Source organism: Gobius niger, assembly GCF_951799975.1.
Source record: "Gobius niger genome assembly, chromosome: 5".
Taxonomy (NCBI): domain Eukaryota; kingdom Metazoa; phylum Chordata; class Actinopteri; order Gobiiformes; family Gobiidae; genus Gobius; species Gobius niger.
The window spans coordinates 6,779,692-6,796,350 of record NC_136856.1 but is presented as its reverse complement, the minus strand read 5'-3'; the positions used below and the strand labels follow the sequence as shown (position 1 = coordinate 6,796,350).

At 38.5% G+C, this 16,659-nt stretch overlaps 2 protein-coding genes across 2 annotated transcripts; both read left to right on the top strand.

The window, feature by feature from the left end:
- The first annotated feature begins 202 nt into the window (after positions 1-202).
- Positions 203-5,829, top strand: aup1 (AUP1 lipid droplet regulating VLDL assembly factor). The gene is made up of 12 exons (XM_079557491.1): positions 203-484; positions 1,260-1,397; positions 2,343-2,493; positions 2,632-2,819; positions 2,901-2,973; positions 4,156-4,229; positions 4,395-4,461; positions 4,723-4,825; positions 4,902-5,036; positions 5,107-5,237; positions 5,321-5,409; positions 5,555-5,829. Exons 1-12 carry the CDS (start codon positions 444-446, stop codon positions 5,598-5,600), a joined length of 1,236 nt encoding a protein of 411 aa, XP_079413617.1. The 5' UTR covers positions 203-443; the 3' UTR covers positions 5,601-5,829.
- Positions 5,830-7,257: 1,428 nt separating this feature from the next.
- fnta (farnesyltransferase, CAAX box, subunit alpha) lies at positions 7,258-16,659 on the top strand. The gene is made up of 9 exons (XM_079556605.1): positions 7,258-7,426; positions 7,841-7,926; positions 9,632-9,746; positions 11,933-12,037; positions 12,128-12,254; positions 13,503-13,651; positions 13,745-13,807; positions 14,926-15,109; positions 16,466-16,659. The coding sequence occupies exons 1-9, from the start codon at positions 7,302-7,304 to the stop codon at positions 16,598-16,600; spliced, it is 1,089 nt and encodes a 362-aa protein (XP_079412731.1). The 5' UTR covers positions 7,258-7,301; the 3' UTR covers positions 16,601-16,659.

Below are 16,659 nucleotides of genomic sequence, written 5' to 3'. Positions count from 1 at the left end.
GCCGGAGGGCGACACAGCTGCCGTTACACAACTGTTTTTCACACATTTCTTGATACAAAGGAGTTATTTGCGTGTTCCAGGAAGCAATGAGTGGATTAACTGTTTTGTTTAAAATCTATTCATAATGTTCATAAGTTTCTGTAGTGCTAAAGTAAACGGGGTAGTCTTATTTTGAAGGGGTTGTCATACCGGAAGTGTTTGTCTTTACAGACCGTTTACCTCAAGCTGACACATCTGTGAACAAACATTTAAGTTTCTGCTTTAGATCTCTCCGATCCCTGTAGTGTCTCATCTGTAACTCTCAGGGACTAAGTCTATTCATCCACCGCATGGATTAGTGACAGTGCGGCGGATGTGGACGTTATTATGACTCATTTTATGTTTAGGCTGTGGACGCTCTCTTAGCATTAGCATTAGTTAGCTTCGAGCTAAAGTCTGGAGAAATGGAGGCTCGGGGGGTTGAAGATATGTTCGACTTTCGTCGGTGAGTGGAAGGCAATATTTCGCCTCGCAGAACCTTTGTGCGGTGATGTGTTTGGTGACTGAAAGCGTAATGATTTAACTTGGCGATAACCTCGGCTGCTAACTGCACATTCATACTTTCAGAGTTATTTATAGCCTCATGTCTAACTTTATTTCACGGGTCATGTTCGGATTATATTGGCTTGTTTATGTTGCGTCACATGTAGCACAGTGGAACCTGTGTCCTCTCTGGCGAACCAGCAAAACCCCAGTGCTTTAATATGTTAATCTATAATCAAAACCCAGTGATTGTGACTAAACTATAGTAAACATCTATTCATAAAACACTAGCGCTGATTCATAACTGGGCTTAAAAGTAGAAGAAGTAATACATAACATTCACTTCTGTTCTCTCCAAGATTAACCTGAAACAGTTGATTTACCAAACTACCTTATGTTTAACACATTACTATTAGGACGTGCTGCAAAGAGACACGTATACTAATAACTGACTGAAAATGAAACCAAGTTTAGTTATCCACTGGTGAACAGGTGTATAGCGGGCCCACACAGAGAAAAGCACTGTGGGTTAAACTTTTTATTTATTTATGATCTGCTGGCTATTTTTCCCCATGACGCCGCTGCTTTATTTTATTTGTATTTTTCACTATGTAAATGAATCGCCTCCTTGGAGATAAATACAGTTTTCTGAATCATATACTTTGACTTATTACATATACCGCAGTGCAAACTCAATAGTACTAAATAACATTGTCTCCCTCTCTTGTGTTGAACAGGTTTCCCAAAGACCCGCTGACTCTAATGCTGTTGCTCATTTATTCCCCTGTTGGCATTTGTTTATTGTTAATACGGATCTTTATCGGAGTCCATGTGTTTTTAGTGAGCTGTGCACTTCCTGAATGTTTTGTTAGAAGGTAAGTGCGTTTAACTCATTGGTATAGGTGGTACACTGCAAAAAGTGGATTCTAAGAAAGTAATAAATGTCTTACTTTAAGAAATAAGTTCTTTTTTTCCCCTAAAAAGTAATAATGTTTAGCCGAGCAAAGTTTTCTTAAGAAACAAAATCTTATTTTAGGAAATAAAATCTAGCCACTTCTTGTTCAGGTATATTTGCTAAAACATGCAAATTTTTCTTGTAACAAGAAAGAAAAACTTTTTGAATCTTCTTCAGCTTTGGCCACATTTTTTTTTTCCTGTTTTAAGAAAAAAATAAAATCACAACAACTCTTAATGTAAGAACTGATTCTCACTGAGAGATAATCTTCTTTAAAGTGGGCGGCTCAGCGGTTAGAGCCGCAGCTTCTCAGCTAGAAGGTCCCGGGTTCGATTCCCAACAGGACGGGGCCTTTCTGTGTGGAGCATGTTCTCCCCGTGTCTGCCACTAAAAACGTACAATAGGTGAATCCTCCAGCAGGTGATTCTGACCATCAGCCTGGCTCCACATCATGGAGATGGGTCCCTAGTGCGGGCAATATTTTCCTTAAATATTAGTATTTATTAAGAACATTTTGCAAAAATGTGTGTAATTTAGAACATTTTGCTTAAATCAAGCAACATTTAAGTAAAATACCCTCAATTTTTCACTAAATAAGAATGTTTTCCTTAAATTATTCCTTTTCCTATTCCTCTTAATTCTAGCTATTTTTTGTTTAAATTTAGTGTTTCTTTCTTGTGTTATGATAAGAAAAATATTGTAGAAATAAGAATTCTCAGCAAGAAAAAAATGCTGACCCCATTGGCAGAATTTCTTCCTTAAAACAAGACAAAATGTCTTATTTTAAGATTTTTTTTCCTCGTTTTTAGTAAGGCACTTTTGTGTTGTTAATTCTCTTGGGCTCTCGTTTTTTTTTTTGCTGCAGATTTGTCGTGCGGATTATGTGTTCTGTTTTGGGGATGCACGTGCGACAGAAGAACCCGCGCTTCAGAGACAAAAACACAAAGCTGTTTCTCTGCAATCACATGACAGAGTTCGATCACAACATCATCAGCCTCCTGACGCCTTGCAACACGGTGAGCTCTTAGAATATACGTTTTTCCTGTAGTGGGGGTCGGTACATTGTTTTTAAAGTTGCGATAGCTTCACTCTTGAGAATCATTTAACAACTTGATGTGATCGTGGGCATTGAATTCCCGCCCCATTGTCTTCAGCCCCAGTTGGAGGGCTCCACGGGGTTCGTGTGCTGGGCGCGAGGCTTCATGGAGGTCCAGGAGGCGTCAGGTTCGGCTGCGATGGGGGACACTCTGAGGAGGTACTGCTCCACAGAGGGGACCACGCCGCTGCTCCTGTTTCCGGAGGAGGACACCACCAACGGCCGCGCGGGGCTGCTGAAGTTTAGGTAAGTAGCAGCAGCGGTGGTGCTCGTAGCAGTTTGCCTCACTTCACTTGTATTAGTCAAAACACTCCTGTTCTCTTGCAGGTCTTGGCCTTTCTCTCTCACAGAGCCCATTCAACCTGTGGCCTTACGGGCGTCAAGACCATTCATTGCTCTCGTAAGTGTTGCAATGTGGAAAAATAGAATATATTTCACATGCAGTGTTCGTGTTCTCAGGATTTTTTAACACATCATTTTAAACAAGACCGTGATGGGGGTTTTAACCTACACTGCAAAAAGTATTTAACTAGATCAGTATAAACATCTCAATTTGAGCACAATAATCCAAATCTTAGTTGTTTTGACGAGTTAAGAAGTTCTTGGGCATTTGTCCTGGATTATTTCACTTGTTCTGAGATGTTTCTGACTCGTTTCGATACATTTCGTCCTTATTTCAGGTCATTTTCTTTGCCAATGGGGAAAGAAAATTGGTCTTATCTCATTGGCAGTTTTACTTTCTTATTTCAAGCGAGATTTACCCTAGAACTGGTCTGAAATGTCCTCAAACAAGCAAAGTAAACTTGGTCCGATCAGGAAAAGTGTCTAAATGAGTGAAAACCGCTCAAAACAAGAAACATTTCCTCAATTCAAGTCATTTAAGCCAATGCTTGATATTTACTTTTTGTAGTGTAAGAAGGAAAATGAATCTTAAGGAAAAATATTCCCGCACAACACAAAAAAGTCTATCTGTTTCACAAAGTGGAGTCTGGAACTCATTAGAAGAGGATTTAAAAATGCGTTCAACTGTAGAACAATTTAAATTAATGTACAGAAAGCAAATACTGGAAAAGTCTGCAAAACTCTTGTAATTAATCATCTGTTCCTGATCTATTTATTGTCCTTGTTATTTTGATCCGATAATGAGAAGTATGTTATGAATCCGGATTTATTATGTGATGTCCAGAATGTGCACCTTCAGCCTTATGCAAGAGCAACACAAGAATCTCATGAACTAATGACTTTACTGTTGGGATTTGCTAAGAGGAGCCGTTTGTTGATTTAATTTGCTACAAAGGCAATTCCTCAGTCTGGAATTGCCGCATAGATCTCATGGTTAAAGCCTAAATATACATTAATAATGATTGTGCCGTGAGCAGTAGTTTAAGTTGTGTAAGTCTGAAAGGAGGGGGAGGGGCTTATAAGTTATAACTAACTTCTTCCTACTCCCTTTGAGCGGCACTAATACCTCTTATGTTGTGAAAAAATCTGCATGTTATATGTATGCTATACCTGTATGCATCTGTTGCTCAAATAAACTAGAGAAATGAAATGAAAAAACACGATTTTCCACTTTCCGCAGAGCCTCCCTGAGTGCAGCTGGCTGATGGAGCTTCTGTGGACATTTTTTGTCCCATTCACAGTGTATTATGTAAGGTAAGAAGACTACGGTATTCTGTTATGATCTGTATCAAACCATTAACTCTACAAACTACTATTGTATATGTATCCACCATGAGTATTTATTTTAAGGTCAAAAATAGATTTCATTTGCATGGTTCACCATTTGTAGCCTCATCGCATTGTTCTTTTCTGTTGAAGCTGGCTCCCTCCGGTGTCCAGACAAGACGGAGAGTCCACGCAGGAGTTTGCAGACAAAGTTCAGGAGGTAAAAGAACTTTAAACATTCGTGCATTTATTTGTTTGTTTGTTTATTTGAGCAGTTAATAATCTGCTCAAAAGGAGTGGACTGAAGCAAATTTCTGTTCCTCCTTTGAAACTTGCAGCCATTTACAGGCTTCATTCAAATACCAATATGAAAAATAGTTTTATTTGATGAGTTAAACGATGAATTTACATGTTTTTATGAATCGGATAATTCTCTTTTGAATACTTTGTTCCCCGAGTTTTATGAATTGCTTTTCTGCAGCTGTTGGCCTCCGAACTTGGCCTTGTCGCAACCAAACTCACCAAAGCTGACAAAGCGGAGCACGTGAAGAGGAAAAGACACTCCGCTCCCCAGACTCAGACAAGTACCTCGACATCTGCTTTAAAGGAGTCATATTCTGCTTGTTACTGGCTTTGTAAAATATTGTGTTTGTGTCATAGGCGTCAGACCTGGCCCCATTGGTCTTGGTTTTATCCAGAGCCTCGGCACAGATGAACACAGATTGGCTAAAATGGCCCAGCAGGTGAAGGATGTGCTCCCTCATGTCCCTCTGAATGTCATTACTAAAGATCTAGGTGAGTGCTCAGTGTGCAATTATATAATAAATGTAAAAAAAAAACTAAAATATGTTGTAAATGTTTTCAGCAAAAACCAACTGTGTGGACACAACCATCACTAACTTACTGGAGAACAAAGAGGAGCCCATGGAGGCTTCAGGAGCGTCAGCGTTTAGTTCTTCCCTCGGATCCTTCTCCAGCTCGGCCCCCACCATAAAGGTCCGGGCCACTACAGTTCTGCTTTAGCAAAGTCCTGGACATGTGACATTAACACTTGTTCTGTTTCTGAACCTCCTCCACAGCCTGCTGCCAAAACATTTGGGAGATCACCAGTCGACAGACACCTGTCTCTCCAAGAGAGAAAGGAGGCTCTATATAATTTTGCAAGAAGGTGAGCCTAATATAATGAACATAAAGCTGGTTGAAAAACAGTCAACACGGAATACTATTGGTTCTGTCTGTTATTTTTAATCAATTTATCCATATAAAACATGCAATCTTACCTCCACTAAGCTAATCTTTCTGTCCATTTTCAGACGTTACATTGAAAAACATGGACTGCCTCAAGAAGACGGTCATTAATTGGATCAAGCGTTCATTCAGAAACCGCCGCTGTCTCTTCAAACGGTTTTATATTGAGTCACATTCTCGTCATTTTCACTGTGGTGGACGATGACAATGCACGTGTTCAATCCCTCATTTCGGCTGGTACATAATTTTGATAACAATTTGTATTCCACTGACTGTGAATCATTTATTTATTTTTATAATGTCCAGAGCATCAATGAGAATAAAGTTCAGCTTGACCTTGCGCTTGGGGAAATTATCTTCTTCTGTATCACATTCTTAACCTCTTAACCCTGATCTGAGCACATTTTCTCCAGTTCATCCAAAAGCTGCTTGGGGGGAAAAAAAGCGTCAGAATAGAAATGAAAACGTGCCGGTAAAGCGAGAAAAAGACAATTTTAAGATATAAATGCAAATCAACTAAAACATGACTTGAAGGCAACAAAAAGGCAAAAAAAAAAAAGGCGAAAACGTGACAAAAACACCACATAAAAAAAACACGAAAACACCACAAAAAAGCAACAAAGGGTAATAACAGTAACACTAAAAAAAACGACTAAAACACATCAAAAAGGTGGCAAAAAAAGTGACGAACACAACTAATAAACGATGAAATAGCAATAAAAACGTGACAAAAAGATACGCAAACACAGGGGCGGACTGGCCATATGTCCATTCTGGAAGAGCACAGAAGGGCCACCGGTCCCGCCTCAACCGAGCTTTACCCAAATCTAAAAGCTAAAAAGAAAAGCATCAAAATAGCGAGAAAAAGAGGATGAAAATTCAACAAAAACGTGAGAAAAACACAACAAAAAATGATAGAAAAAATGATTAAAAAACAACAAAAATATGACAAAAATGTGGCGACGTGACGAAAAGTTTCCATCACTTTTGTAGGTCTTAGCTTTCAAATGAGGCGTTACATTGTTGCTCTCCAGTCGAGAAGCTTTTAGATTTGGGTAAAGCCCAGTATAAAAAAACATGAATCTAAAAGGAATTCCGTGGAGGATGGTGTACCACAAGGTTCGATTTTGGGACCACTATTATTTATTATTTATATGAATGATTTTGCTTCTGTTTCTACGACCACCTTTCCCGTTCTTTTTGCTGATGATACCAATCAAAATAATATCATAAAAAGCCAAACTGGGGAAAATACACTTGTTAATGTTAAGGCGGGTGGTAAGAGGTTAAAATATGTATTTGTGGAAGTGTCACAACTACGCTAATTTGGGCCAGGCTGGTCAGAGTCCAGGGCTGTTTTTCAGTCTCAGTCCACCCCTGCGCAAACACAACAAAATGTGAGTTGTCAGTTTTGTAGGTCTTACAGCTTTCAACTGAGGCATTACTCTGGCCTATAGGCTGTAAGCTCGAGTCAAAAAGCTTTAGATTTGGGTAAAGCCGAACTCGGTTAGGGTGGTGGGTTAAGGAAGTCATGTTATTATCCATTCCCTTCTCTCACTCGTTTAGCCCATTGACAGTGGTTTAGCCTGAGGCCACGGTAACACTAATAACTGTATGTCTTATTAAAAATCAATATCAGATTTTACGTACAATATATTTGACACAATTACGTACAAAATAAAACGACAGACTTCAAAAACAAACTTAATTCAGATTGTATTATGACAAAGCTTTCGAACCGGAAGTTCCGAATAATTACTTCCGGGTGTGTGTCGGAAGTGAAGTGGTCGGCTACAAGTTAGCGATTTAGCTATGTCGGGTTTAGAAGAAATTATAAATGAATCGGCGGAAATTAAAGAAGATGAGGATATCGACGCGGACCTGGGGGATCTGAGTGATGAAGAGTATGTGGATCCGACCCGATATGTTTTCTACAGGTAAGAAAGTTCACGTTTTCATCAATGATTCGTTAGCACTGGCTAGCACAGTATTAGCATGTCATCAACTTGTAGCCTATGGCAGTAACTTATGTTTGTTTTTGACGTAGAGAATTACATTTAGAAATGATCACAAGCTTTATATTTAAAACACTTAAAAGCTTTTGTGTTGGTAGTAGTTTTGGGTGTAGCCAGACAGTGCATGGATCACATAAGAGGAGAGTATGGTGGCCCTACACAGTCTAAAATGAAACTTTGCTTAAAAAAGAACGAAACTATAGCCTAAAGTTTAATAAACAATAGAGATCAAAATGTGTATCATTGTTTTATGGGCAGCAGAAACCATTCATCGCTTTTGTTTGGTAGCATTAATGTAGTTATGCATGCATTAAAAGTCCAGTGCATTTGTTACAGGGACAGGAAAGAGTGGGCGGATCTGGAGCCTGTTCCTCAAGATGATGGACCTAATCCTGTAGTGAAAATCGCCTATTCTGACAAGTGTAAGTTCAATTGAAATCTATTACAATGAACTATATATTTAAAGGTGACAGGAGTGTTGGGTTTTAACCTCCTAACCCGAGCACATTTCCTCCAGTTTTGCTTTACCCAAATTTACTAAAAGCTTCTTGGCTGGAGCCTACAGCCAATTGGCGCTAAGACCTACAAAACCTTTACTTGCCTTGTCGTCACTTTTTGGGTTTTTTTGGTGTGTATTTTTGTCATGTTTTTTAAGCGTTGTTGGGTTTTTTTTGCGCTTTTGCTGCTTTTTCTTCTTCGTTTTCATCCGGATTTACGTCTCGTTTTTGTCGCTATTTTGACGCTCTTTTCCACAAGCTTTTAGATTTGGCTAAAGTCGAACTGGAGAAAATGTGCTCGGTTAAGGCAAGGGTAAAGACGATTAATACACGCTGGAAAAGCAACAATAACATAAGAAAAAAGCAATTAAACTAGGGCTGAAACAACTAATCGATTGATCGACGACTAATCGATTATTGAAATAGTCGACAACTATTTTAGTACTCGATTTATCGTTTTCTGGTTCACACAGACTCAAATAGAGCAAAAAATACATGAAAATGTAGTATTTTTGATGAAGTCCTACTTTGTTTTTTGTAGCAAGTGTCTGTAGTTCACTTTGTACATTGTACATTTCATGAATATCTGTTTGTGTCTCATCCAATCAGAAGCAGAATTAGCACCAAGAGCCTCCAACAAACATTTACTTTACGTTTGCTCCATCAACATGTCCTCAAGCGGATCCACTTTAGCTTTATGTGATAAAAAAATGGAAAAAATAAAATTTTCCTACCCATTCATACCCAAGCGGCTAATCGATTAATCGTAAAAATGGTCGATAGATTAATCGATTACAAAATAATCGTTAGTTGCAGCCCTAAAATAAACAAAACTACAAAGAAACTGTACTAAAGCAACAGAAAAGTGGCAAAAAAGTGATCAATAGGTTACGAAGGAAAGCGTAAAAAATTAGACATAAACCTGCCGGAAAACGGCAACAACAACACAATAAAAAAAGCGACCAGAACAGGAAAGCATCAGTTTTGTAGGTCTTAGCTTTTGAATGAGGCATTACACTGGCCTAACTTTTAGACACATGACAAGCTTTTTGATTTGGGTAAAGCCAAACCGGAGAAAATGTGCTCGGTTAAGTGGAAGTCAATGATCTTTCTGTTACATCTGTTTCCTCCTACCTTTCTCCATCCAAAAGCATGTGTTCCATGATAATTAGCCAGTCTGTTCCTTAAACCATTGCTTACTTTATCAATTAGAATCAACAGGCTTATTATTAACATTCTATTAATCTATAGAGCAATATTGAGTAAATACTCAATATTGCTCTATATTAATAGAGCAGTATTGAGTATTTGGAGGCCGGTCATTTGCCACACAAGGCCCAAAGCTGTGGAACGCACTTCCGGTACAGCTTCGAAACATCACAGAGCTGAGTGTTTTTAAATCACAGTTGAAGACACATTTTTTCAGGAAAGCCTTTGATGCAAAGCCACAGACTAGACTGCTGTTTTTATGTGTTTTTGTATTTATTGTTGTCTACTATAATTCGTGTTTTTATCCTGGAAAGCGCTCTGGGCACCTTCTGGTTGTTGTTAGGCGCTATACAAATAAAATTTGATTGATTGATTGATTTTGTGACTTGTGTGACTCTTCTCCATTGTTTTCTTCCCACAGTCTCAGATGTGTATGATTATTTCCGAGCGCTGCTGAAAAATGATGAAAAAAGTGAGCGAGCTTTGGCTTTGACCGGAGATGCCATCGACCTCAACGCTGCCAACTACACCGTCTGGTGAGCGCGTAGTAAAGTGCAGAAATGTCAACAGACCAGACGGTAGTAGACACAACTGTTTGCAAGCGGCAGTGATTTGTTCTATTTAGGGCTGGGCACCATTAAACGATACCAGTGTGGTATCGGAAAAAAAGTTACGGTTCTGTAGGTGTGGAAATAAATGAAAGTATCAAAAGAAGGAACCGAAAACAATCACTCTTTCGATCCATGTTGTGATTCTGTTGGTCCCGGGACAGGATTAACGGAAGTAGTGAAATAAATAAATGTTTTTTTTATCAAATTTTTGTTGCTCAATGTTTGCCTAATTTTTCCAAATTATTTGACTCAATATTTTCTTATTTTTGGCCAAATTTTTTCTCGTTTTCCAATTTTTTTCGGTCATTTTGGTTTTTTTTATTCCCCATTTTTTCCAGTTTTATGGCTCCATTTAAAAAAAACAAAAAACTTGATTTCCCAATTTCTTTCACCCAATTTTTGTTCATTTTTATTACTAATATTTTCCCCAATTTTGTTACAAAATGTTTCCTTATTTTTGCCACAATTTTTCACACATTTCTTGACATTGGAAATGAACCTGTTGTAATGTGCAGATCCTCCGCACATTATTGTTTTATACTAGCTGAGACCCGGCCTTCGGCCGGGCCTCGCTAGTCTCCACATTTGATATTCTGAGATTGTGAGCGATTACAAAGAAATGTCCAACCCGTCACACAGTTCAGCTGTAGACCAGTGGTTCCCAACCCATTCCAAAAACTATGGCCACTACAAATGTGTAAAATAATGAATGCTAAAAAGAATTTCAAACAAACTGCAATTGGAGTGTTTGATGCACCCGTACTCCTTTCTTATTAACTACAACAACAATATGTTCGCTAAACTCAGGGAATAGAATTCAAGAGACAGTGGAATAATTATGGATACATATTAGGGGTTCAGCTCTATCGGTTTGGGTCACGGTGCAGGACCCGGGGTTTGGAGCAATCAAAAAAATAATAAGTTGGTTTTGAAATGAAATAGCCTAATGATCGTTGTTAGACAGTATTCATAACCTTACAATAAAATTGGCAATGCTTTCAAAGCTGCTTTAGAATAAAATGTACCTCTGGGCTCACAATACGTGAAAGCAAAATAGAAAACAAATGGTCCAGCAGCAACGTAAAAAAAAAGAAAAAAAACTACGCAGTGCAGGCCATGCACTCGTTAAGTGGCAGTTTCATTTTCGCTTTTACTCACACGGAGGATAAATCACTCGGAGCAGCGCGTTTGATTAGAGGCTCGTGTTTGAGCAGGTTTTGGGCAATGTTTTGCGTGTACTTTTTTTCGGAGACAAAGCTTTGGAGACGGAATACGGTCAGCACCAACCACGCACAAACTCACTACTGTCGCCAGGCTTCCTGGTGTTCCCAAACGGTCTCCCATCCCAGTCCTAACCAGGCCCGTCCCTGCTTAGCTTCAAAGTCGGTATGGGAAATAAACATGGCGGCGCCCAGGCGGCGGCCATTGAGATTGCGTTTTCTATTATAGATTTTAGTAGAAGTATCGAAAACCAAGTATCATTTAAAGGAATAGGCCACCGTTTTTACATACTGAGATATGTTCTTAACTGAGCTGTGACGAGTTCTTTAGGACCTGTCTGATCTTCCCCCGTGCCTTCAGTCACGTAAACACAGCGCAGACGGCGTTAGCATTTAACCTCTCCCTCTCTCCTCTATAGCTCCAAAACAGGTCAAGATAGAAGCTACCAAGCTCTTCCATGTTTTCCTTATTTAAATATGGTTACGTGAAGTGTTCCACTACAAAGTATAATTACACAAAATTAAACAATGTGGATTTTCTAAGCGGATAAAAGGGGGAACTATATTGTAAGGCGTAATAATACCAGGAGTAGTTTGGCATCCGCACAGTAAAGTGAAGATTACTGCGCGGATTTCGAACAAGGTAAGAACATATCTCAGTATGCAAAAACGGTGGCCTATTCCTTTAAGTACTGGTGTCGATTAAAAATGTAGCGGTGCCCAGCCCTAGTCCTATTGGATAATGGCAGAAATGTAATTGTGTTCTATTTTGTACAAGAGTCGTGTGATTGCAAAAAAATGTGTGTGAAAAGTTCCGAAACCTAAACTCTATCTCCATCTGTCTGTTTCGATCGTACTCATTTTCTGTCATGCTTTTGTTGTTTTACTCAGGCATTACAGGCGAGTGCTGCTTCAGGCTTTAGGGAAAGACCTGAGGGCGGAGATGAGGTACATCACGGCCATCATCGAGGAGCAGCCCAAGAACTACCAAGTCTGGTGAGATCCTTGTAAAAAAAAATCTTATATCCCTGGAAATGTATTATGGACAATGTGTGACATAACTATTTGTGTTTTATGTTTGTCCAGGCACCACAGGCGGTTGGTGGTGGAGTGGCTGAACGATCCCTCTGAGGAGCTGGAGTTTATCGCTGACATTCTGAGCCAGGACGCCAAGAACTACCACGCCTGGCAGCACCGGCAGTGGGTCATCCAGGTGTGATTCTGGAAGAACTAAGAATGACTGTAGTCGCCTTTTCTGTCCTGTGATATATTCAGACTCTTTTGTCGATCTGTACTCGAGCAAACCCCGCACATTGGCACAAATGTTTCTGTTTTTAACACCTTAACCCCACTTTAACCGAGCGCATTTTCTCCAGTTCAGCTTGACCTAAATCTAAAAGCTTCTTGACAGGAGTTTACAGCCTATAGGCCAGTGTAACGCCTCATTTGAAAGCTAAGACCTGCAAAACAGATCTAAGATTTTTCCTTACGTTGTCGTCACTTCTTCTTTGTATTTTTGACGCTTTTTTGTTATCGTTTTGTTGCTTCTTCATCACTTTTTTGTTGTTTTTTCATCGCTTTTGTGTAGCTTTTTCAGCATTTTTTTGTTGCTTTTTCATCACTTTTTTTGTTGCTTTTTCATCACTTTTTTATTGCTTTTTCATCACTTTTTCATCACTTTTTTGTTGCTTTTTCATCACTTTTTTGTTGCTTTTTCATCACTTTTTTATCACTTTTTTGTTGCTTTTTCATCACTTTTTTATCACTTTTTTGTTGCTTTTTCATCACTTTTTTTATTGCTTTTTCATCACTTTTTTGTTGCTTTTTCATCACTTTTTTGTTGCTTTTTCAACACTTTTTTGTTGCTTTTTCATCACTTTTTTGTTGCTTTTTCATCACTTTTTTTTATTGCTTTTTCATCACTTTGTTGTTGCTTTTTCATCACTTTTTTATCACTTTTTTGTTGCTTTTTCATCACTTTTTTATCACTTTTTTGTTGCTTTTTCATCACTTTATCACTTTTTTGTTGCTTTTTCATCACTTTTTTGTTGCTTTTTCATCACTTTTTTTTATTGCTTTTTCATCACTTTTTTGTTGCTTTTTCATCACTTTTTTGTTGCTTTTTCATCACTTTTTTGTTGCTTTTTCATCACTTTTTTTTATTGCTTTTTCATCACTTTTTTGTTGCTTTTTCATCACTTTTTTGTTGCTTTTTCATCACTTTTTCATCACTTTTTTTTTTAATCACTTTTTTGTTGCTTTTTCATCACTTTTTTGTTGCGTTTTTGTCACTCTTTTGATGCTTTGTTTTGTGCGTTTCCATCCAGATTCACGTCTGGTTTTGTCGCTATTTGCCACTTTCTTTCAAGAAGCTTTTAGATTTGGGTAAAGCCTCACTGTAGAGAATGCACTAAGGGGTTTCAGTTTCCTTTAACATCCTTTGTCTGCCTGGCCTCTGCAGGAGTACAAACTGTGGGAGCACGAGTTGGCGTATGTGGAGAGTTTGCTGGAGGAGGACGTGAGGAACAACTCGGCCTGGAACCAGCGGCACTTTGTCATTTCTCACACCACGGGCTTTTCTGACCCGGCCGTCGTGCAGAGGGAGATCGAGTGAGTTACAGATGCCATTATTATGTTCTAGTCTTTTAAAGGAATGTGCCTGAGAAAGATGGAATGTATTAATGTGTTTCCTGTTTGCTGCAGCTATTGTTTGACCCAAATCAAGAAAGCTCCTCACAACGAAAGTGTCTGGAACTATTTAAAAGGGTAAGTCCAGTTTTAGGCTTATTTTTGACAAATTTAGATGTATAAGTTAATGTTGTGAAGCAGCATTATTATTTGTAACAGTCTAGGTTTTGGGACTATTTAACCTCTTACCACCCGCCAAAACCAAATCCATTCTCTCCTCTTTGCCATTGTCGTCACTTTTTATTTCCCTTATGTGTTTTTGTCACTTTTTTATTACTTTTTTGCTGCTGTTTTGTAATTTTTTTCTGGATTTTTTGTCTTTTTCTGCTGGAATTTTGTCTTTTTTCTGCTGGATTTTTATTTATTTTTTTGCTGGATTTTTTTTTCATTTTTCTGCTGGATTTGTGTCTTTTTTCTGCTGAATTTTTTTCGTTTTTCTGCTGGATTTTTTTTCTGGATATTTGTCTTTTATGCTGGATTTTTTTCATTTTTTTTACTGGATTTTTGTCTTTTTTTGCTGGATTTTTTTCATTTTTCTGCTGGATTTTTGTCTTTTTTTGTTGCTCTTTTGTCACTTTTTTGTTGATCTTTTGTCACTTTTTTATTACTTTTTTGCTGCTGTTTTGTAATTTTTTTCTGGATTTTTTGTCTTTTTCTGCTGGAATTTTGTCTTTTTTCTGCTGGATTTTTATTTATTTTTTTGCTGGATTTTTTTTTCATTTTTCTGCTGGATTTGTGTCTTTTTTCTGCTGAATTTTTTTCATTTTTCTGCTGGATTTTTTTTCTGGATATTTGTCTTTTATGCTGGATTTTTTTCATTTTTTTTACTGGATTTTTGTCTTTTTTTGCTGGATTTTTTTCATTTTTCTGCTGGATTTTTGTCTTTTTTTGTTGCTCTTTTGTCACTTTTTTGTTGATCTTTTGTCACTTTTTTGTTGAGTTTTTGACATTTTTGTCGCTTTTTTTGGTCACTTTTTAGCTTTTTTTCGTTGCGTTTACATCGTCATTTTCTTCTCGTTTTTTGCCTCTGTTTTGAAGAAGCTTTTAGATTTGGAGAATTTGGAGAAAACATGTTCAGGTGGGAGTTAAGAGGTTAAGAGTCGGCTCGTTTTAAACATTCATCAGGTGTTAACAATCAGGAGAGTGTGAAGCGCAGTTACAGTTTTGATGAGCTGAAAATCCCTCATGTTTCCCAGGATGCTTCAGGACCACGGCCTGTGCTCTCAGCCCGGTTTGATGCAGCGGGTCCTGGAGCTGAAAGAGTCCCACTGCTCTCCACATCTGCTCGCCTTCTTGTTCGACTGCTACGAGGACGTCTTGGACAGCGGCAGCCAATCGGAGACGGAGGAGCGGAAGGACGCGCTGGGAAAGGCTTTAGAGGTGAGTAAGAGACGGCACTAGAGAAAGTTACCTGAGGGTGTGACGGGCACCGGTTACCCGGGGCCCGGAGCATGGTAGGGGCCCTCAAAAGTACTGCTATAAAAGTCTGTATTGCACTTCCTAAATTTCCTCATAATCGATGTAACAATTGAACACAAACAATAATGATGGATGAATCTCAGGGCCCTGACACCCCTTTAAAATAGTTTTAAGGAAAAAATTCTGCCAATGGGGTCAGCATTTTTTTCTTGCTGAGAATTCTTATTTCTAGAATATTTTCTCATCATAAAACAAGAAAGAAACATTAAATTTAAGCAAATAAATAGCTAAAATTAAGCAAAATGTCCTCAGAAAATTGAATATTTTAAGGAAAACATTCTTATTTAGTGAAAAATTGTGGATATTTTACTTAAATGTTGCTTGATTTGAGTAAAATGTTGTAAATTACTCACATTTTTGAGCAAAATGTTCTTAATAAATACTAATATTTAAGGAAAGTATTGCCCGCGCCCGGAGACCCACCTCCATGATGTGGAGCCAGGCTGATGGTCAGAATCACCTGCTGGAGGATTCACCTATTGTACATGTTTTTAGTGGTAGACATGGGGAGAACATGCTCCACACAGAAAGGCCCCTTTGGGAATTGAACCCGGGACCTTCGAGCTGTGGAGCTGAGGCTCTAACCGCTGTGCCACCGAGCCGCCCACTTTAAAGAATGGAATGTTTTATCTCTCTGTGAGAAGCAGTTCTTACATTAAGAGTTGTTGATCTGAGTTTTTCTTAAAATAAGAAAAAATATTTGTTTGTCTAAAACTGAAGAAGATTCAAAAAGTTTTTCTTTCTTGTTACAAGAAAAATCAGCATGTTTTTAGCAAATATATCTGAACAAGAAGTGGCTAGTTTTATTTCCTAAAACAAGATTTTTTTTTCTCAAGAAAACTTTGCTCGGCAAAACATTATTACTTTTTAGGGAAAAAATAAGAACTCATTTATGTAAGACATTTTTTACTTGCTTAGAACCGGTGTTCAGCTCTGCGCTTCAACTCTTGCAAAAAGTACAGTCTGAACACGAACTGCACCAAACGGACAAAAAAAGTTTGCTTCTGATCCGGAACAAACAAGCGGAGCAAAGGACTTTTCTGGTCTGAATACACCCTTAGAGACTCGTTTGACATGGATCTAGTGAAAATGTATGGGATGGCCCGTGCCAGCAACATATAAACTGTAGCCTACATCTAAATGTATGACGAGACCAAAACCGAGGACCCACCACAGATGAACAGAACCGTTACTGTGATATGCTGCTGTAAATCTAATGTTGAGTGATTAATATTCCTTTTAATGTCTTTGCTGCAGATTTGTGACCAGTTGGCGACGAAAAAGGACACGATACGTAAAGAGTACTGGCTGTTTCTGGGCCGATCTTTGAAAAACAAACACGGCGGCGCGGATCAGAACGGAGAGGAACCCGTCCCTTTGTCGGAGCCTTAGGAGCTGCAGATTTCACTGAGTTTCCGCGGAGCTGTGTGGTCTGGACATTCTTTACAGAA

What these genes read in the sequence shown, in the direction of transcription:
- aup1 (XM_079557491.1), top strand. Translation starts at nt 444, where the DNA reads ATGGAGGCTCGGGGGGTTGAAGATATGTTCGACTTTCGTCG. An exon ending in GCGGGGCTGCTGAAGTTTAG is followed by an intron (nt 2,820 to 2,900) that starts GTAAGTAGCAGC and finishes GTTCTCTTGCAG; the next exon opens with GTCTTGGCCTTTCTCTCTCA. An exon ending in CTATATAATTTTGCAAGAAG is followed by an intron (nt 5,410 to 5,554) that starts GTGAGCCTAATA and finishes GTCCATTTTCAG; the next exon opens with ACGTTACATTGAAAAACATG.
- fnta (XM_079556605.1), top strand. Translation starts at nt 7,302, where the DNA reads ATGTCGGGTTTAGAAGAAATTATAAATGAATCGGCGGAAATTAAAGAA. An exon ending in ACCCGATATGTTTTCTACAG is followed by an intron (nt 7,427 to 7,840) that starts GTAAGAAAGTTC and finishes CATTTGTTACAG; the next exon opens with GGACAGGAAAGAGTGGGCGG. An exon ending in AATCGCCTATTCTGACAAGT is followed by an intron (nt 7,927 to 9,631) that starts GTAAGTTCAATT and finishes TTCTTCCCACAG; the next exon opens with TCTCAGATGTGTATGATTAT.